Source organism: Mobula birostris, chromosome 29, assembly GCF_030028105.1.
Source record: "Mobula birostris isolate sMobBir1 chromosome 29, sMobBir1.hap1, whole genome shotgun sequence".
In the NCBI taxonomy this organism is placed as follows: domain Eukaryota; kingdom Metazoa; phylum Chordata; class Chondrichthyes; order Myliobatiformes; family Myliobatidae; genus Mobula; species Mobula birostris.
In genome coordinates this window covers 767943-789876 of record NC_092398.1, presented here as the reverse complement: position 1 = coordinate 789876, position 21934 = coordinate 767943, and the positions used below count along the sequence as shown (strand labels likewise).

Sequence of the window (21934 nt, the reverse complement as noted above, 5' to 3'; positions counted from 1 at the left end):
AGGTGCTCTTCACAGTGGTGCTTTACATTTTTATAGCAGGTGCAGTGGAGTGTGCACTCTGTCTCCGCAGAAGAGGCCGGGACGGCAGGAGCTGCGCCCACTGGCTTTCGCACAATGCTCGCTCCGCCAGTTCCTGGCTCTCACAGATAAACATTTAACAATATCGCCATCCGCTGGAGTGAATGATTTCATTCATGGGGGGTGCGGGGGGGGGGGGAGAGAGAGGCTGGTGCGGAGGTGGGGGTTCAGGAGACAGCGGAGTTTCCATCAGACCCTGGAGAGTCAGTGCCACCTGTAAATACCCACCAGGAGGTAACCGCGGGGGTTAGAACATGAGTTCCTTGGAACTAAACACTGTCGACAACTGTTCTCTTCTCTGGGAACTCAAGGCACCAAACCCCAGGCAAGGATCTTCCTATGGCGTGGTGGTGGGGGGGGGGGGGGGGTTGGCAGAGTGGCCTGTGAGAGAAAGTCTCCACAGACATTCACACACACACCGCACCAACGCTGCCGTTAATGACTGTGTCCCAGAAGAGGGCAGCATCTATCATTAAGGACCCTCCCCTATCCTGGACATGCCTTCTTTGGGGTGGTGGGGAGAGGAGGTGGAGGGTTAAGGTACAGGAACTTGAAGACATACAACGATTCACAAAACAGCTTCTTCCCCACTAACGGATTTTTGAACGGCCCATGAACCCACGTATTCCTTTTTCCAATATCTATTTATTTGTTAATAAACAATATGGTTAACACGAGAGGGCACAGTTTCAAGGTGCTTGGAAGAAGGTACAGAGGAGACGTCAGGAGTAAGTTTTTTTTAAAAAGACAGAGTGGTGAGTGCGGGGAATGGGCTGCCGGCGGCGGTGGTGGAGGCGGATACGATAGCGTCTTTTAAGAGACTCCTGGATAGGTACATGGAGCTTCGAAAAATAGAGGGTTATGGGTATCCCGAGGTAATTTCTAAAGTACGTACATGTTCGGCACAGCATTGTGGACCGAAAGACCTGTATTGTGTTGTAGGTTTTCTATGTTTCTATGTTATAACTTATTGTAGATTTTTATATCTGGCACTGTACTGCTGTCGCACCTGATTCTGATTTGGACACAGACAGCCTGGGCTCCATCACTAACACTCTTGATTCTTACATCCGATGGCACACGGCCGGACACCAGCCACCTTACCTGGTGAAACTTCTGGAACAGGCGAAAGCTGCAGGGAGGTCACCTCAAGTCAACAGTTTCCGGTGGGTGAGAGGGAATGAGGGAAGCGAGTGAGTGCATATGTGGAGGAGAGAGAGGAACAGGGGAGATGGGGGATGGACACAAGTGGCTCAGAAGGAACAAAGCCCTGCAGAGTTGGTGGCGAAGGGGACGCTGACGAAGGCCAGTTCACATCGGAAGACCGCAGGGTGCGTGAGGATGGGTCACGGGAAAGCTCTGAGTGCAATGAGGAGGAAGGGGATTGATGGGGAGGGGTGGAGGAGAAATTTGCGGTGCAAGGAGAAGGGCAAGTTGCAGAAATGCTGGTGAGGAAGGTGAGGAAGGTACAGAACAGCTGATACAAAATAGAGCAACCACAGAAGTGTCTTTGGCCAGGAGTCTGTTAAACTATCCCTGCAAATAGGCCAGTCACCAACTAAACCCCCAGAGATGGAGCAGGAGGGAACAAGAAGGCACATTTTCCAAGAGGTGTGATCCATCACTAAGGACACTCACTATCCAAGAGATGCCTTTTCCCATTAATACCATCAGGGAGGAGGTAAAGGAGTCTGAAAACCGGCAATCAATGATTCAGGAACAGCTTCTTCTTCTGCACCATCAGATATCTGAATGGTCCACGAACCCAGGAACACTACTTCACTATTCCGTTTTCCACTAGTTACTCTGTAATTTCTAGTGATTTCACATCTTTGTACGGGACTGCTGCTGCAAAACAAACTTCATGTCCTAAATCAGTAACAAAACATTGTTTCCACACGGAACTGAGAAAGAGAGAAAATAGGTTTGTTTGAGGGATGGAGCGGACAGGGAATATCTCCGGCCGGGTAAGGCTGGAGCTGCTGTGGGGATATTCTTAATGCATGCATTACTAAATGACAATAAAAGAGGATTGCGTGTCCTCATAATCTAATCTAATAATCATGGAAACTGACTTGTTGGCAGGCCATGCACTCTGTACAACAAGACTTTGATTTTTATATTGCTTAATGTTCTTAAAGCTTTGTAACAAAATCTCTCTAATGGAATTTGTATGTGTGTTGGTGAAGTCTGGGTTCAGGTTGTGATCGTGTTGGCGGAGGAACAAAATAGCATCCCTACTGCACCCAGCAGATCAGCCTCGCATCCTTCAGTTGTAGTGTCAACAATCACTTCCCTACAGACACTTGGAAACTGTTCCAATAAACCTGTGTGCCTTCAAAAACAATCTTCAAACTTCACTGAAAATTTCTTTGGTCTTAAGTACAACCAGAAGTTTATTAATCAAAATACTCAGCAAGTCAGACAGCATCTGTCAAGAAACATTCATGGCACAAGCTATGTGAAGAAATGTCCTGCTGTGTAACAGTCACTCACAGATGGCACCTGAATGTCAGAGTATCTCTAGCATTTTCAACTTTTGTTCCCAATTTACAGTCTCTATGTTTTTTAAAAAGAAAAATCCACCAATTTGTATTTACCTATTCAAACCTCAACAGTAGGTTCAGAAACAATGGTGATGGTACATTTCCGTAGCAAAGGCACATCCAGGATGTAGCATAGTGAATATACTCAACGGCCACTTTATTATATACCTCCAGTACCTAATAAAGTAACCGAGTGTATGTTTGTGGTCTTCTGCTGGTGCAGCCCATCCATTCCAAGGTTCTACATGCTGTGTGTTCAGAGCAGCTCTTCTGCACACCATGTGTGGTTATTTAAGTTACTGTCGCCTTGAACCAATTTGACCTTTCTCCTCTGACCTCTCATTAACAAGGCGTTTTCGCCCACAGAAATGCCATTCAGTTTTTGTTTGTTTGTTTTTGGCAGCATTCTCTGAATTCTAGAGACTGTTGTGTGTGAAAATCCCAGGAGTTCAGCAATTTCTGATATACTCAAACCACCCCATCTGGCACCAATAATCATTTCACGGTCATTATCACTTTGATCACATTTCTTCCCCATCCTGATGTTTGGTCTGAACAACAAATGAACCTCTTCACCATGTCTGCATGCTTCATGCACTGAGTTGTTGCCACATGATTGGCTAATTAGATATTTGCATTAACAAGGTGTACCCAATAAAGTGGCCACTGAGTGCATATTGGCTCAAAAGGCAAAAAAACTGGGAATGCTGGGAATTAAGATAAAACAAAAAACTTTGAAAATACTCAGCAATTTCCACAGAGAGCGAAATAAAGTTGATGCTTCAGGTTGAAGATTGTTCACCATCGATCTGAAACATTTAATCTTCCTGCACAACCTGCTAATAAGTAGCTCCAGTGCTTTGTATTTCAAACTCTATCAGATGCAGATCTTCACAGTGGGTGACTGCATTTATAACTTTCTCCACATCCTGTCACAAAACTCCAGCCTCAATCTGAAGGTACGTGGAGTAAAGAGGTTTTCCATCTATTTGCATGCTTGCCTTACACCCCGGGAACGGCAGCAACACCACAGCTCTGCACCTTCTCATTACTCTACAACCTCTTGCTCCTACTAGGCTGTGGGTACTGTCTAATAACCATCTGGCTGACATTACAACCAGCTGCATTTTTAGACATACAACCAACACAGTGACAATTTCAGTTGGAATAGGTTCTAAAGACCCAATTCAGTCTAGACCATTTGAAACTTAAGAGTAACAAGTTTGTGTGAACTTCACTTGCCCGTCACTGAACCATTCCCACAATCTATGCACTCAATTTCAAGGATTCTCCATCTCGTGTGCTCGATATCTATGCTTATTTATTATTGTTGTTTCATTTTTATTCCCGTTTGTATTTTCAGCTTGTTGCCTTTAGCGTACTGTTGTTGTCCGCTCTGTTCAGTGCAGTCTTTCATTGATTCTATTGTGTTTTTGTCTTTACTGTAAGTGCCCACAGGAAAATGCATCTCAGGGTTGTATATGGTGACATACTTACTTTGATAAATTTACTTTGAACTTTAAACTTCATGTTAAGCTGCAAGGATCTTGATTTTTTAAAAACAGTAAACTCACAGGATTTCAATGCCAGCAGTTCGAGCATCAAAATCATTTTTACTTTTATTTTGGAATGCTCCACTATCAAAAGAGCATTTGCTTCATTGTTACTCTGAATGGAGAAATTCAATTTCCTGTCAGCACTTCAGCTGACATTGGTTTTATTTAAAAAGTGCTTCTTTGACAGAGAATGCATTAGTGAATTAACTTTGTATAATTTAAGTTTCATAGATGCAAGTGCAAATCTGTAAAAGATCTAAGGGAATTTGAATTACAAAACTAATGGTTTTCCATTTCTGAAAGCTAGAAAATGCATGTATAATTTAAAATATATATTGCACAACCAACCAGCCGTTAATTACGAGGAAACAAAACATCATTAGAAACAGTAATGTCTCTCACTTTAGTCTGAACAATTATAAACCATGCTCAAAGTTCTCTGGAATGACATGCTAAAAAGCCTGTGTATGATACGACAGCATGCAGTATAAAAGATGTTACACAGCTTACTGAACCAATGGCATACAGTACCTGTATATACACTACGGGCTGAGAATATAAACACCGTGTCCATTAGATCAGAAAATAATCAGTTCAAGAAAGGAGCTGGAAAAGGCAATGTGCCATCGCATTTATTCCCAATCCTCCCAATCCTCATCTTCCAGCTGGAACACAAAACAAAACCGGTTTAGAAATTAGAACTGGCCAAGCAAAGCATGTCCACAAATCTGAACAATTCCAAATCAGAGAAATTCCCAAAACAGGAACATGTAAAAACAGCACACAGGAGTTCTGGAATACAGTCCAGATGCTGAAATCCAGAACAAAACTGCTAAAGGACTCAGTGGGTCAGGCAGTATCAGTGGAGGGAAATGGACGGTTGACATCTTATGCCAGGACCCTTCATCCTTCATCTGCTCTTTAGAGTGTGGTTTTTGGAGATAACTTTAACACTGACACTTTGCAAGAACAGGCTTCTTCAGCTGTCTTCTCCTAACTATGTTAGTATTAACCACACAAAACACAAACAAAAACAAAATGAAGTTGGCTTATAAAAGTTATATCACCTCTGCAGTCAAAATGTACCCCGATGAATACGAGTGTACAGATCAGTGCAGCAGATCACTCGAGTTGACGTGGCTACTGACAGCGATCTCAACTTCACATAGCCCAGTAACCTTTCATCTCTTCCTTACCAACTGCTGCCTTCACCAACCTTCGACAAAGAGTGTTGCGAAGGAGTTTGGGGAAAGGACAAAACTAGCAGGTTAGAGAAATTCAGGAAATACCGAAGTTAAAAAAAAAGGTCTCATAAATAAGTGGGTAGTAGAAAAATCTTAAAGGAGTAAAGTGCAGGTTTTCTGTGTAAATGCAGAGAGCATTACAACAAGATAAGGTATGAATAAAACCATGATGTAATTGTCTTCTCGGAAACATGACTGCAGGGTAACCAAAGCTGGTACTGTGTTCAACACTCAACATTTGGGAAAGACGAGGAAGAAGAAAACCCTGGTTACATGGGGAATGTAGAAACGTCTTACAGACAGTGGTGGGAATTGAACTCAGGTCTCTGGTGCTGTAATAGTGTTATGCCTACCACTACGCTACCGTGCCACCCAGTGCCAGCCTCAGGCCACTGCCTTTACCTTGCCAATTCAGAGTCTGTCTAACTATTGTTGCATGCACAGAGGCTCCTAGTTCATAGTTCAAGTTTAATTGTCATTGAACCATACACGAATACACTCAAATGAAACAGTGTTACTCCAGGGCCAAGGCGCAAAACACAATAGCAACAGTTATACACAGCACAAGGCACATATAAGATAGCGAGCACATGCAAGATAGCAGTAAATACAGTCACACAAAAAATAAAGTTCCCACAGCAAACCTAACATAGCCTTCCATGTCTCTCTATCCCCGTTGCGTCTTTTCAACTGACAAGACTTCCCACACTAGTGCTTCTAAGATGTCTTCCTTTTACCTTAACCATGGTTTTCTCTCAACCATATTTGCTGCCCTGTCCCCATCTATTACCCATGACAACAGGGCTCCTCTTATCTTCCCTTTCCCCATCCTCCATATCCAAGGAATTATTTTCCTTAATTTTCTCAACCTTTAATTCCAGACCCCTCATCACCCCTTCCTCCTCAGATTTCCCAAATGGACCAGTCCCTTCCCACCATCCAGGGATCAAGGTGGTCCTTCTAGGAGGAGCACAAACCTACTTGCACTTCTTCCAATTCCACACCCACATGGTCCTCCTGCAAATGCAAATTCCATTCCGTCTACCTTGGTCAATTCTGACCTTCTAAGCACCTGTCAACCCCACCCTCTTTCTATGGTCTCTTACATTCTCTCAAAGAAACCTGGTGGGAGAAACTTCAGTTATATAGTTGAACAGCACTAAAACCTGAGCTAGTCCTATTGGCCTGCATCCCTCTAAACCAGGGGTTCCCAACCTGGGGTCCACGGACCCCTCAGTTAATGGTAGGGTCTATGCCATAAAAAAGGTTGGGAACCCCTGCTCTAAACCTTTCCTATCCATGAACTTGTCCAAATCTCTTTAAATCATTGTGATTGTATCCTCCTCTATCAGTTACTCTGGCAGCTCGTCCCACATACCCAACACTCATTTTCCATCTATTTCTGTTGCATTTCTCAGAACTGGAACTCAACAGTTTCAAACAACCTGTCTTTCCTATATTGTCAGAACTGGTTAATCCAGCAACACTATTAACCCAATCACCTTCCCCAGTCACTACCTGATCTACTTTCAAAATTCCCTTTTATTTCAAAATTCCAACCTGTAATTTAATCTGACATCATTCGTATCCGTCCATTTGCAGACCCCCTCACCCCCACCTCCAGCCATATTGTTCATTTGTTATGTGCCATGTCGTATGACCTGGGCGAATCCAGACTTCATCATGGCTGTTCTTGGCAAATTCTTCTACAGGTGTGGTTTGCCATTGCCTTCTTCTGGGCAGTGTCTTTACAAGACAAGTGACCCCAGTCATCAATGCTCTTCAGAGGTTGCCTGATGCTAGAAGTCACATAACCAGGACCTGTGTTTACTAGAGCTATAGGGAATGGTTTAAACTAATATGGCAGGGGGATGGGAACCAGAAGGGTAGAGCTGAGGATGAGGTAGCAGGTTTACAAGTAGATGATGGGTGTAACATGAATGTAAGGAAGAACAAGCCAATGACTGGGTACAAATGCAGACAGAGCAAAGAGTTAAATTGGACCACAGAGGCAAAATTCAAAAGGGTGAAACATAGAAACATAGAAAATAGGTGCAGGAGTAGGCCATTCGGCCCTTCGAGCCTGCACCGCCATTTATTATGATCATGGCTGATCATCCAACTCAGAACCCCGCCCCAGCCTTCCCTCCATACCCCCTGACCCCCGTAGCCACAAGGGCCATATCTAACTCACTGAATATCTAACTGAAGAATGCAGGACTGAAGATGCTGTATTCAAATGCATGTAACATTTGGAATAAGGTTGGCAAACTCGTGGCACAATTAGAAATTGGTTGGCTTGTGCTTGAGCCTACTTGGTCAGGGAAAGGCCATTTTAGATTGGGTGTTGTGTAATAGCCCAGATCTTATTTCAAAGTTGAATGTAAAGGAACCCTTAGAAGGCAGATCATAATATGACTGAATTCATATTGCAATTTGAGAAGGAGAAGCCTAACTCACTGTATCAGTATTGCAATGGAATAAAGGGAATTACAGAGGCACAAGAGAAGAACTTGCCCAGATGGATTGGAGAAGAATACTGCCGGGGATGGTGGCAGAGCAGAGATGGCTGAAGTTTCTGGGAATAGTTCACAAGGTGCAGGATAGATATGTCCCACAGAATTGTTCTCAAGTGGCAGGAGTAGGCAACCGTGACTGACAGGGGAAGTCAAGGACTGCATAAAAGCCAAGGAAATGGCATACAAGGTAGCAAAAGTGAGTGGGAAGTTGGGTGATGGGTAAGCTTTTAAAATCCAACGAAAGGCAACTAAAAAAAGCTATAAGGGAAAAGACTGAATATGAGGACAAACTAGCCAATAATATAAAGTAGGATACTAAAAGTTTTTTCAGTTATATAAAAAGTGCAAGAGTTGATATTGAACTAATGGAAAATTATGCTGGTGAGGTAGTAATGGGGGACAAAGAAATGGCGGGTGAACTTTATAAGTACCTGGCATCAGTCTCCACTGTGGAAGACATTAGCAGTGTGCCAGAGGTCCGTGAGTGTCAGGGAGAAGGAGTGAGTACTGTTACTATATCAAAGGAAAAAGTGCTAGGCAAACTCAAAGGTCTTAAGGTGGATAAGTCACCTGGACCAAATAGACTACATCCCAGAGACATGAGGGAGTTTGCTGAAGAGATAACGGATGCATTGCTCATGATCTTTCAAGAATCACTTGATCCCGCATGGTCTCAGAGGACTGGAGAATGTCATTCCATTCTTTAAGAAGGAAAGAAGGCAAAAGAAAGGAAATTATAAGACAATTTGCCTAACTTCAGTGGCTGGGAATACGTTGGAGTCTATTATTAAGGATGAGGTTTCAGGGAGACTAATGACAAAATAATTCGAAGTCAGCATGGTTTCTGTAAAGGGAAATCATGCCTGACAAATCTGTTAGAGTCCTTTGAGAAAGTAACAACCAGGGTAGACAAAGGAGAGACACTGGATGTCATTTACTTAGATTTACAGAAGGCACTTGATAAGGCGCCACACATGAAGCTGCTTAACAACATAAAATCCTATGGTGTTACAGGAAAGATACTGGCACGGATAGAGAAATGGCTGACAGGCAGGAGGCAGTGAGTGGGAATAAAGGGGCCTTTTCTGCTTACCATCAGTGACTAGTAGTGTTCCTCAGGGGTCAGTATTGGGACCACTACTTTTCACATGGTTTGCGAATGATTTGGATAATGGAATTGGTGGTTTTGTGGAAAAGTTTGCCCAAATACAAAGATAGGCGGAAGGGTAGGTAGTGCTGAGGAACCAATGCGATTGCAGTAGGACTTGGCAAAAAACTGGCAGATGGAATTCAAGGTTGGGAAAGGTATGATAATGCATTTTGGTAAAAGGAACAATAGTGCAGATTATTATCTAAATGGGGACAAAATTCAAACATCAGAGGTGAAAAGGGACTAAGGAATCCTCGTGCAAGACTCCCTGAAGGTTAATGTACAGGTTGAGTCCGTGGTAAAGGCGGCAAATGCAATGTTGGCATTTATTTGAAGGGGAATAGAATATAAAAGCAAGGAGATAAAGCTGAGGCTTTATAAGACACTAGTCAGGCTGCACTTGGAATACCAACAACAGTTTTGGGCCCTTTACCTCAGAAAGGATGTGTTGTCATTGGAAAGAGTCCAGAGGAGGTTCACAAGGATAATTCTGGGAATGAAGGGGTTAACACACGAGAAGCATTTGGCAGCTTTGGATCTGTACTCACTGGAATTTAAAAGAATGCAGGGTGATCTCATTGAAACCTACTGAATGTTGAAAGGACTAGACAGGGTAGATGTGGAGACAATGTTTCCTCTGGTGAGGGGTACCCAGAACTAGAGGGCACAGCCTCAAAATTGAGTGGCGACCCTTTAGAGCAGAGGCAAGGAGGAATGTTTTTAGCCAGATAGTAATAAATGTGTGTAATGCTCTGCCACAGATTGCAGCGGAGGCCAAGTCCGTGGGTATATTTAAGGTGGAAGTTGATGGTTTACTGATCAGTCAGGCATCAAAGGATATGGCAAGAAGGCAGGTGTATAGGATTGAGTGGGATCCAGGATCAGCTACAATGGAATGGCAGAGCAGACTCAATGGGCTGAATAGCCTAATTCTGCTCCTATGTCTTATGGTCTTATGTGCACCAGCTGCTCATGACCATCCACCACCTACTCCCATGGCTTTAAGTGATCCTGATCGGGGGGCTAAGCAGGTGCTAAACCTTGCCCAAGGTGTGACCTGCAGGCTAGCAAAGGGAAGGAGTGATATACACACTCACACACACCCCCACCCCCACTCATCCGTGCCGACCAGTGGACACCCTTCCACATTAATCCCATATCATGGCACACGGTCCATACAGGTGATTCAATTCTCATCTGGACACTGATAGCAGACAGATAAAATAAACAAAATAATCAAAATCAGTTTGTAAAAGTACTGCTTCCTCAGTGTTCTAATTTTCCTAGCGACTCAACTAGGTGTAAACTAGTACTTGCAGAAAAAAAAACACAATCCAAAAAGCAAAAACCTTATAACGACTGAGGCACAACAGAGCAGGCTGCAGATGGTTGGAAGTGGAGCCTCTGCGGATAGTCACAGAGAAGCATACGTCCTGAAATTTCTCTGAGAAGCATTCTGCTGGAGGGCAATATTGAAACATTCTTCTCTGTCCTTTGTATGATGTCAGAACAGTAATGCTATCACTCATAATGCAATAGGAAAGTAAGACCCACAGAAGACAATCTTGTCCAATAGGTCACGCTTCCTTCTACAAGTTCAAAAGAACAGCAGGAATAATGACCATAGCTTGGAGTTGGAGACTGCCCGATGCAGGGAGGGGTGGAGAAATGCACATTGGAAGTTGCAGGGGATTCAATAATCAAAGGGACAGATGTCCACAGGACCAAGTGTCCCATATGGTTTTCTGTCTACCTAATGCCAGGGCAGGTCTTGCAGCACACAGTGGGACCACCAGAAGACAGAGTGGTGTAAATTCAATCCAGTCATAGATTTGCACAGCATGAAAACAGACCAATTGATCCAACTCATCCGTGCCGACCAGTGGACACCCTACCACATTAATCCCATCTCATGGCACACGGTCCATACAGGTGATTCAATTCTCACCTGGACAATGATAAATGCTGTCAGTGACCCAGCTTCAACAGCTCTCCTGGGTAATGTAGAAAACATTTATCAGTTTGATATCAGGACCTTCAGCAATAGATGAATTAGATAAGGCATGTTCTTATTAAAAGGTACATCAGGTTGGAAGAGCTGAATGGCATCCCCTATTGGAGATGCTCAGCTTGAGAAAAGCACACGGCAGACAGGACTCAGTTCCACATACATGCACAGCAGACACAAGGCAAAGGTATTGTACCTGATCTGTCATATCCACCCGGGACAATGCTAACTGAACCTCTTCCTCAGTCATGTCCAGATCAAAGTCTTTTTCCCAGTCTTCACTGATGTCCGTGCTCGACCCTGAAATAAATATCTATTTAGAATAAAAGCAATCAAAACTCCGGAAATTAATTTTCTTTTAAAGGAAACAACTATATGATGAACAACTGAAAGGAAAATCAATTCCAAAACTTCAAACATCTTTAGTAAATCACAGAAGTATCTCCTCAAATTAGATTAGCACTGAACAATTTTTATTGTTCAACTTTTCTGTACCAAATTTCCTTGTTTCTAGTCCTGTGAAGGGTCTCATCAGGACCAAAACATTGACTCTATTCCACTTCACGGATGCTGCCTAACCTGCTGAGTTCCTCCAGTATTTTGTGTGTCCCCTCTGGATTTCCTGCGTCTGCAGAACCTGTTGTGCTCCTAATGTGCCGAATTACGCCTGCGTTTTGTCTCCACAAGCGTCAACCACTCTTTGTAGCTCGTGCATCTGAATCAGGACGTGTGTCGGCAGCTCCTTTAATCACTGGAGCCCCTGGGACAGAGCATGGAACATGGAACCAACAAGCACTCATTCAGAGTCCCCATCAGCCTGGCTGATTCAAACGGAGTCACTCCATCAGCCTGGCTGATTCAAATGCTTGTCTCCACACTTCTCCAATGATGTCAATGATTCTGCTTCCATTGCTCTCCGTGCATACCTCATACTTACACCACTCTCTAGGTCAAAATATTCCCCCCCCAAAACCCCCTCTAAATCACCTATTCCCCCTCTGCCCTATACTCACCACTCTCCGGGTCAAAATGTCACCCCTCACCTCTTACTCTGTACTCACCACTCTTGGGGGTAAAATGTCTCCCTCCCCTCACACTCCCTCTAAATCACCTATTCCCCCCCTACCCTATACTCACCACTCTCCGGGTTAAAATGTTCTCCCCCCTCACCCCCTCTAAATCACTTACCTCCCTTACCCTGAATATATATTCTCTAGTTTTATCTACACCGATTTAAGGAAATGTTTCCTACAGTCTATTTGTCTGCACCCCTCATAATTTGATATACCTTAATCACACCTCCCTCAGCCTCCTCAACTCCAGAAAAACACTCGGTCAATCCTGTCTCCCCTCATAACCAAAGTGTTCCATCGCAGGCAACTCTGCCCTTCTCCGGTGCGGTAAAAGCCTTTGTGTTCCCTGGCAATCAAACTCACACACAATACTCCGGCAGTGACTAACAAAGGCTTTACAATGGTTTACATCTTGGCTAGTGAAGGCCAGCATCTCAGCTGCAACCTACATCACTTTCCTAGAGTGCCTGCCTGCAAGGACTTCGACATCGAGGTCTTTCCACTTTCAATATAAATAGTTCCCAGGCTACAAAGGGAACTGACAACAGTCTGTAAACCTATTTATCTCTGATTCAGAAACATCCCTTTCTATAGCTACCCACTCAACATACAACTATCTAATTTATTTAATATTCACTCTTCTCCTAATTAATACTTAAGACCATAAGATACAAGAGCAGAATTAGGCCATTTGGCCCATCGAGTCTGCTCCACCATTTCATCATGGCTGATCCACTTTCCCACTCAGTCCCAATCCCCTTGCTTTCTCCCCATATGCCTTCACGCCTTGAGAAATCAAAAATCTATTAACCTTAAATATACCCAATAGCTTCCTGTGGCCACAAGTTCCAGATTCACCAACCTCTGGCTAAGAAAATTCCTCATCTCCATTCTAAAAATATGCCCCTCTATTCTGAGGCTGCACCCTCTGCCGCCATAGGAAACATCCTCTCCACATTCACTTTATCAAGGCATTTCACCATTCGAAAGGTTTCAATTAGGACACCCTTCATTCTTCTGAATTCTTGTGAGTACAGGCCCAGAGCCATCAAACGCTCTTCATATGATAAGTCATTCAATCCTGGAATCATTCTCATGAACCTCCTTTAAACCCTCTCCAGTTTCAGCACATCCTTTCTATGAGCAGTTTGGTCTGAATACTCCAAGTGAAGCCTCACCAGTGCTTAAAGTTTCAACATTACATTCTTGCTTTGATATTCTAGTCCTCTTGAAATGAATGCTAAGATCGCATTTGCCTTCCTCACCACAGACTCTAGCTGCAAACATAATGAACACCTTAATACATTTTACTATTCCCTTTGAAAACGCGTGGTCAGATTTCTGCACCTCCAGTCCCACCACCCATGGGATACGACCACCTTATGAGACCTCCCAAAATGCATAACCACACACTTACTAGGATTGAGTTCCACCTGTACGTCCTTCCCATGGAATGCGTAGTTTTCTCCAGGTACTTCACTTTCCTCCCACAGACCAAAGACATATCGGTAGGTGAAATGATCATTGTAAACTGTTCCGTGATTAGGTTAGCGCTAAATCAGGGTTGTCACGAAGTTGCTGGGCCAGCACAGCTCAAAGGGCCGGTAGTGCCTACTCCGTCTTGTTTTACAAATAAATAAATCTATCAGGGTCCTACTCAATTCACCAGCTGATCAGATTTAAGATTACCCTCCTCACCAACAATAACCCTAACTTTCCTCTCATCTGCAAAGTTATCAATTATACTTCTTACACGCTCTCTTCTTGCTGCTGCCATCTGGAAGGTGGTACAGGAGCAATAGGACTCACTCCACCACATTCAAGAACAGTTACTACCCCTCAGCCATCTGACTCTTGAACAAAAGGGGATAACTTCACTCATTTACGGACTTTGTTAATTTGTTATTTCATGCTCATTAGTTATTTATATCTCCATATGCAGTTTGCTTACAGTTAACAGTTCCTCCTCTATAGATTTGCCAAGTATGCCCACAGAAAAAGAATCTCAGGGTTGTACGTGGTGACACGCATGTACTCTAATTATAAATTTTACTTTGAATTTGTTTTACAAACATCAGATGTTCCAACACTGGTCACAGACGTCCAATCACAAAAGCCATCCTCCCCCATCACACTCTACCTGTGTAACTCAGCCAACTTTGGATGTGATTTGCCAAATTGCCTGAGAGACCCAAAGCTCTTTCTTACTTTTGGAACAAGCTTCCAAGCAGAATTTTATCACAGGCCATACTGACGGTCACATAATCTACATCAACCACACTGCCTCAACTTTGGAGCATCCACATATTAAAAAAAATCAGGTGACTGAGGAGGGCAAGTCATCAGGTAAATTTAGGGCAGAGATGGATGGATTCTTGATTAGTCAGGGCATGAAGGGATACGGGGAGAAGGCAAGAGATTGAGGCTGCGAGGGAAATGGATCAGTGATGATGAAATGGCACAGGAGACTCAATTGGCCAAATGGAGTAATTGTGTTCCAATATCTTATAAAGATTAGTTGTGATTAGCTCTGATAACTTCTCTACCACTAAACATTAGACTCACTGGCCTGTAAATACCTGGCATTATCTATGCTGCTTTTCATGAATGAAGACACTTCGCTTGCTCTCCTAATGTCTTCTGCAATTGGAATTGGATACTCATTGTCACAGGTACCAAGGACCAAGTAAAAATTCATTTTGCCTAATGTTCATACAGATCAATTCATTACACAGTGCACTGGGATTGTACAAGGTAAAACAAGAAACAAAGTGTAAGAGTTACAGAGAATATCTTCCCTAGCACCTTATTTCTGGTCAGAGAATATACTGCTTTTGTTGATTTTTACCCCTTTGCCATTCTGCAACTTAAAACTTATTTATTCCTCACTCTCCCAGGATCAATGGAACGCGAAATATTACTCTCGTCCCAAACACTTCCAAGGACTTCCAGTATTTCATTAAAACGTCCTTGTTCCTCACTCTCACAGGGTCAATGGACTGTGAACTGTTCCTCTTGTCCCAAACACTTCCAAGGATTTCCAGCATTTCATTTTGATAGCAAAGGCTTATTATTTGTTGCAGCTGGATCTGTCTCTGGATCCCAGTGATGGGAGAGTTCTAATACAAAATACCACTGAATCCATGTTGAAATTCTTGCTTCAATGTTCTATGGATCTTAAAGCTCAGAAACCCTGTCTTCAAACCTCCACACCCAGTGTCACTCAATATGCTACTGATCCGTGACCTCAATAGTATATTTCCCCTCTCTCTGCGCCTCTTCTTGTCTTTTCATGCTTGGAAAGCAATCCCCTCATACAACAACCTGGCCTCAATGACTTTCAGTGGTAGAGAATACGCTATTCTGACTAAAAAAAAAATTCCTCCTCCGTTGTAAAATGAGATTGAAAGGATAACCTGCCATTTAAATTCATTTTAAACAGAACAGATTCTGCAAGTGTTGGAAATCTTGAGCAACACGCGTAAAATGGAAGAAGAACTCAGCAAGTCAGGCAGCATTGATGTAGGGAAGTACACAGTCAACATTTCAGGCCGAGACCTTTCATCAGTACTGAAAAGGAAGGGGGCAAAAGCCAGAATAAGGTGGTGGGAGGAGCTGAGGGAGTACAAGCTGACAAGTGATAGGTGAGACCAGGTGTCCCTCCATCAGATTGTGGGTGTTGCTCTAGAATCCAGATCCATGACAGGAGATATACCCTCCCTGCATCCTGCATGTTTAGCCTCCCCAGTACTTTGCATATCTCCACTCTTTTTCTCCAAACCTCTAGTCAACTGAATCTCACCTCTTACAACAGACCTGCCACTGCAGAAATTAGTCTGACACATACAGTATCTCTCACCTTGGGTGAGAAAACAAAAACTCCAGTGTGGTCTCACCAAGGACCTACAAAGCACCACATTTCGCAGCACGTGTCAGTGATAATAAATCTGGCTCTGAGTTGTCCCAAGATATCTTTGCTCCAGGGACAGTGCCTTCAAGTGCAGTGGCTGCAGCCGAGACTGTCACTCCCGTGTGGGCCTCTAGAGCCACAACAGACACGACTCTAACACAGACTGAAGCAAGACTTTCCAGGCGCAGATCCATGGTTTCCCGAGACTAATGGATGCCACCACATCTTTGCTCCTGTACACACAACCTCATGCACTGAAGGCCAAAAAACCTCTGCCTTCTTAACAAGCTGCACCCACATTAGCTTTCAGCAGGTGTTGTTAATGGCACCTAGGTCCCTCTGAAAAATAGAAGCCCACAGTCTATAACTCTTTAAGCAATATCCTGCCTTTCTGATATTTCCACCAAAGTGAACTTTACATTTATCCACTTTACATCATGTTTCAGCCACTCAGAACCCAACTTGTGTAAATCCCCATGAAACCTTTCTGCACATTACTCACAATTCCAATCTACTTACTGTAGAGTTAATGATCATCAAAAGTTATAGATGGATACAGATCCTTCAGCCCATCCAGTCTATCCACACCCAGTTTGTCCCAATTTCCAGTGTAATGCCAAAATTAGACATTCGTCATGTTCTTTCCTCATCCTCAATATCACAATGATTTGAATAGCTGGAGCCCAACCATTGATCGCTGCCTAACACACCAAAAAGGGCAGAGAATGTGGTCTGTTCATTTTCAAGTTTATGCTTCCCTTGCTGCAGTGTTATCCTGAACCTCAATGGTTCATATAGCTGCAGAGTGAGATTTAAACACAATTCTTTCAGGTTTAACTGGGTTGGATAATACAGTTGTACCTCACATAACAAATAAACCACTGATTACAATTATTTAAAATGCAAGATCAGAGCAAGAAATTCCACTTGATCTGGTGATATTATTAAAATTAATAACATTCAAATGAACTGTCACTGCTGTTAAATATACCTTAACATTTTTTAGTTTAATTTAGTATATCAAGTAATTTTCTATTCTGATTCTCCCCCACTTCTATCCCTCCTTATACATTTAGACACATTTGTAATAATTACCTTTCTTTCCATTATTAGAAGGTGTTGACTTTCCACTGTCTGAATTGAGCTCATAGACTCTCAAATCAACTGGTCCATCCTCTTTAGCATTTTCCATTCTCACTGTCGTCTTTGCTTCAGTTACCATTCCATCAGCGTCCTTTGTCTTTTGATCGCTTGTGGACCCATTTACATCTTTGGCCAAGGTAGAAAGCCTGTCCTTGGTCTTGGGAATCTTGGGCTTCAATTCCTGCTCAGCCACAGTGGTTTCCCCTATGTCCTCTGCAAACTCTTTCACAGTGTCCTCAGACCTTGACGTCTCACTGGAAGTGGAGATCTGGCTTTTCAGTTGGAGCTCTACAAGGCTTTGTTCAGCAGTTACAGGTTGGTCTTTCAGTGATAGTTGCCCAACATCTGTGGCATCGATACTCTGCAGCTCAACTGAGTTCTCTGTGCTGGAGCACAACACTGGAGACTGCACAGGTAATACTGCCACACGGTGAAGGTCCGTGGTTTGAGGCAAAGCCCCGACAAATTCATCTGCAACAGTACAATCATGAATAGGATCATTTCTTTCTTTCATTATATGCAACCAAATTTTAACCATGGCAAATGTAAGTATTCCCAGGTCATATTACTGGCCGAGATTCACTGCACAAAGTAAAACGTCATTATGAAAATGCCATTTACTGACTTGATGACTTACACTAAGGCATTTATTTACACAATTTTACAATTATCAGCTTTTCTTCAAGTTGAGATATTATAATTGTAAAACTGTCTGGTTTTGAGTACTCCAGAATGTTTTCCACCCACATTTAAACAGAAGATGATAACTGTATTTGAGGTACTCGTAATGGCTGAGAAACCAAGTGATCTCCTCCCGTAATGCAAGCTCTTTCAATAAAATCAGTTCCATCAGCAGAATATCAGATTGGTGCACTATTTCTCAGGCCGTTGAAATTTCCTGAGAAAATGATTCTATAAGTAGCTCTGTGAGAGGAAGCTAAATGGTAAAGCAACAAATGCAACACAGATTAGCTCGCAGGGATTACTATTGATTTAACTGCATAAAGTATGATAACTGAAAAGAATACTTGTAACTCAGAGATGCCGAAAGTGCAGGCAATTTATTGCTAAATGTTGGGAGACACAAAGGCAGACTTACTGTAAGTGGGTTTTGTGACTTTGTAAGCACTTTTCAAGAAATAAAATAATTCTGATAAAAAGTAGGAAGTATTCAAATAACAACGATCCGGGAATAAAAAACTGAAGATCCAGTACGGGAGAAAGGATGAAATGTGTACACTTGGAAGGATCAACCGATTGCAGAACAGAAAATGCCGGAAACCTTTGGCCAGTCCGGCCAAGTCTTTGGGAGATCAAATGTAAAGGACAGTACACAGTTATTGGCAGGATATTTATGTACAGAGTAATCTTTGGGGACAAGTCCATAGCTCTCTGAAAGTGGTTGCACAAGTATGGTAGTAAAGAAGGCTTACAGCAAGACTGCCTTTATTATTCAAAGCACTGAGTTCAAGAGTCAGGAAGTAATGCTGCAGTTTCAAACACTAGTTAGGTCGCATCTTCAGTATTACATTCAGCTCTGATTGTGCCCATTACAGGGAGGATTTTGAGGTTTTAGCGAGGGTCAGAAGATGCTCACCATGATTAGAGGTCATGAGCTATAAGGAGAGAATGTGTAAACCTGGATTGTTTTTTTTCCGGAACAGTGAAGACTGAAGGTAAACCTGATAAAAGTTTATAAAATTATGATAAGCATAGATAAGAGTAGACAGCCAGTACTTTTTCCCTAGGGTCAGAATGACTAACACCAGAGGGCGTGTATTTAACGTGAGAGGATATGTTCAAAAGAGATGTGCTGGGTCGTGCAAGTTTTTTTTTAATATATATATACATATATATAAAAAAAGAGAGTAAGCAGCAGAGACTAGTATAGACCAGGGGTCCCCAACCATTTTTGCACCGCGGACCGGTTTAATATCGGCAATATTCTTGTGGACCGACCGACAGTAAGGGGGGGGGCGGGTGTTGTTCAAGTAGGGTTGCCAACTTTCTCACTCCCAAATAAGGGACAAAAGTAGCAGTCAAATACGGGACACTTGTGTTTACCCCGAGAAAGACTACCATGACCACGAAGCCTTGCGCGGGCACCAGTGTGCGCATGTGTGTACATGTCGATTTTTTTCTCTACAAATCGGTTTTGGCTTAAACATCCCCATTCTGTTAAGTGAAACTACACTGTACATACATTATTTCTACTTTATATAGGCTGTGTATTTATCATATAATTCCTGATTTTACTATATGTTAGTGTTATTTTAGGTTTTATGTATTACTTGGTATGATTTGGTAGCTTATTTCAAGTTCAACAGTGCATGACAGGGAATAAGGAAAGGTGCAGCTGACTCATATCGTTTCATATCGCCAAATCATATCGTTTCCTCGCAGCTCGGTGGTTGGGGACCACTGGTATAGACCATCAATTACTAGTTTGAATTAATTCAGTTCAAAACATTGTGGGCCAAAGCTTCTACGTTCTATTTCAGACAGCATCTGTGGGAAGTGCTGGAAAACACTTTTTTCCATAATGCTTTTTATAAGATTTGTACTTTTTAACAAACTCATGTATTTTTCACAATCATTGGCAGAAAGTAGTATAGCAGCTAAACTCACTTTTCATTAGCTAGTATTAGCACATTACCCACGTGATGTAATTGTGCAACTGGTGATTGGTTTATTTTATCTAAGGAACTCTTCTTATGTCGGTTATAAATTTGATTGATTTTTCACAGGCGCCATCTTTATGAGGCACTGGTGAGGCCTCACCTTAAGTATTATGAACAGTTTTGAGCTCCTCCTCTTAGAAAAGATGTGCTGGCATTGGAGAGGGTCCAGAGGAGGTTCACAAGGATGATTCCAGGAATGAAAGGGTTATCATACGAGGAACGTTTGATGACTAGGTTTGTACTCGCTGGAATTCAGAAGGATGAAGGGGAGATCTCATTGAAACCTTTTGAATGTTGAAAAGCTTAGATGGAGTAGATGTGGAAAGGATGTCTCCCATGGTAGGGGAGTCTAGGACAAGAGGGCACAGCCTCAGGATAGAGGGACGCCCTTTCAAAACAAAGATGCAGAGAAATTTCTTTAGCCAAAGGGTGGTGAATTTGTGGAATCTGTTGCCACATGCTACTGTGGCGGCCAGGTCATTGGGTGTATTTGAGGCAGAGATTGATAGATTCTTGATTGCACATGGCACCAAAGGTTATGGGGCGAAGGCCAGGAACTGGGGTTGAGGAGGAAAGAAAAAACAGGATCAGCCATGATTAAATGGTGGAGCAGACTCAATGGGCCAGATGGTCTTATGGTCTTTATTTTATTTTATCTTCAGCTTTTGACTGCTTTTCATTCATCTTAGCTTTGTTTCTCAGGTCTTTATTTAGTTTGCTTAGTATTTGTATGTTTGCCTGTACTTTGAAATAAACAATCATTAAGAATTTAAGACTGCTCACCACGCTTGACTCCTAGAAGAACCTCAAGGATCAGAAAATAAACACAGATCCAACAAAGCAATCAAATTGCAGATGAAAGGAAGCTTCAAAACTTACAAATCTGAGAGGAACCTGGTGTGACACAACAGCAATGCAAATGATCCCCAGACGTTTTTTTTTAAAACATGCTAATAACAGCTTTCAATCATCAGCACAAACAATCAGGAGCATCTTTACATTCATTGAAATTTCAATTAGACCTCAAAAAAGTATTTATTTCTAACCTACAACTTACAAGCTTATTATCCACAGTAAATATGTTCTTACCCTCTTCCTCCTCCCATCTGAGCTCCTCTGAATGAGAAGTTTGCTCTGCTCTCTGCTTCAGTGCTATCCTCCGGCTTTCCTCCTGCAAGCAATCACAGTTTTACTTAACATGTACCAAAAATGCCACTGGAAATTATCCTATTGATAGTAAACCACTGGGACAGGTTACTGAAGCAGAACTGAATATTAACTTGCCTTACCCAGTACTGCCCCATCCCTTCAGCATTTTCCCCTATCATTAACCTACACCAGTACTGCCCCTTCAGCATTTTCCCCTACCCATCGTTAACCTACCCCAGTACTGTCCCTTCAGCATTTTCCCCTATCGTTAACCTACCCCAGTACTGTCCCTTCAGCATTTTCCCCTATCGTTAACCTACCCTAGTACTGTCCCTTCAGCATTTTCCCCTACCCATCGTTAACCTACCCTAGTACCACTCCATCCCTTCAGCATTTTCCCCTATCGTTAACCTACACCAGTACTGCCCCTTCAGCATTTTCCCCTACCCATCGTTAACCTACCCCAGTACTGTCCCTTCAGCATTTTCCCCTATCGTTAACCTACCCCAGTACTGCACACAATCCATCTCTCCGTTGAGGAACTCACCAACATCCTCCATCTCCACTGGCCTGTGAGGGGACCTACTCTTTCCCTAGCTTGGAATGTATTAGGTACAAAAGGCAGGCCTGGGTGGGACTGTTTTGGTCAGCTGCAGGACATTCACACCCACTTCCTTTGTAGTCAGAGAGCCACTCCTACCTGCACACCTCCACTGATGATAGTGTAGCAGTTAGTGCTCCTCTCACAGCTCCAGACACAGGTAATGTCTGTCTGTGGTTTGCATGCTCTTTCACAGCTGTATGACTTCCTCTGGGACCTCCAGAATCCTCCCCATACCCCATCCACACCCTGCACAGATGTTGGTCAATAAACTGG

At 42.9% G+C, this 21934-nt stretch overlaps 1 protein-coding gene across 7 annotated transcripts in view; it reads right to left on the bottom strand.

The window, feature by feature from the left end:
- Window positions 1-2460: 2460 nt before the first annotated feature.
- The window catches only part of bsdc1 (BSD domain containing 1), a 43533-nt gene continuing 24059 nt past the window's right edge, over window positions 2461-21934 (bottom strand). For all 7 annotated transcript variants that reach the window (XM_072246930.1, XM_072246932.1, XM_072246929.1 and 4 more), the window contains 4 exons: window positions 20998-21079; window positions 17180-17698; window positions 11298-11401; window positions 2461-4845 (listed from right to left, as the gene is read on the bottom strand). In XM_072246930.1, the coding sequence (XP_072103031.1) occupies window positions 4813-4845; window positions 11298-11401; window positions 17180-17698; window positions 20998-21079 (738 nt within the window). In that variant the 3' untranslated portion in view covers window positions 2461-4812. The remainder of the gene's footprint in view (window positions 4846-11297; window positions 11402-17179; window positions 17699-20997; window positions 21080-21934) is intronic.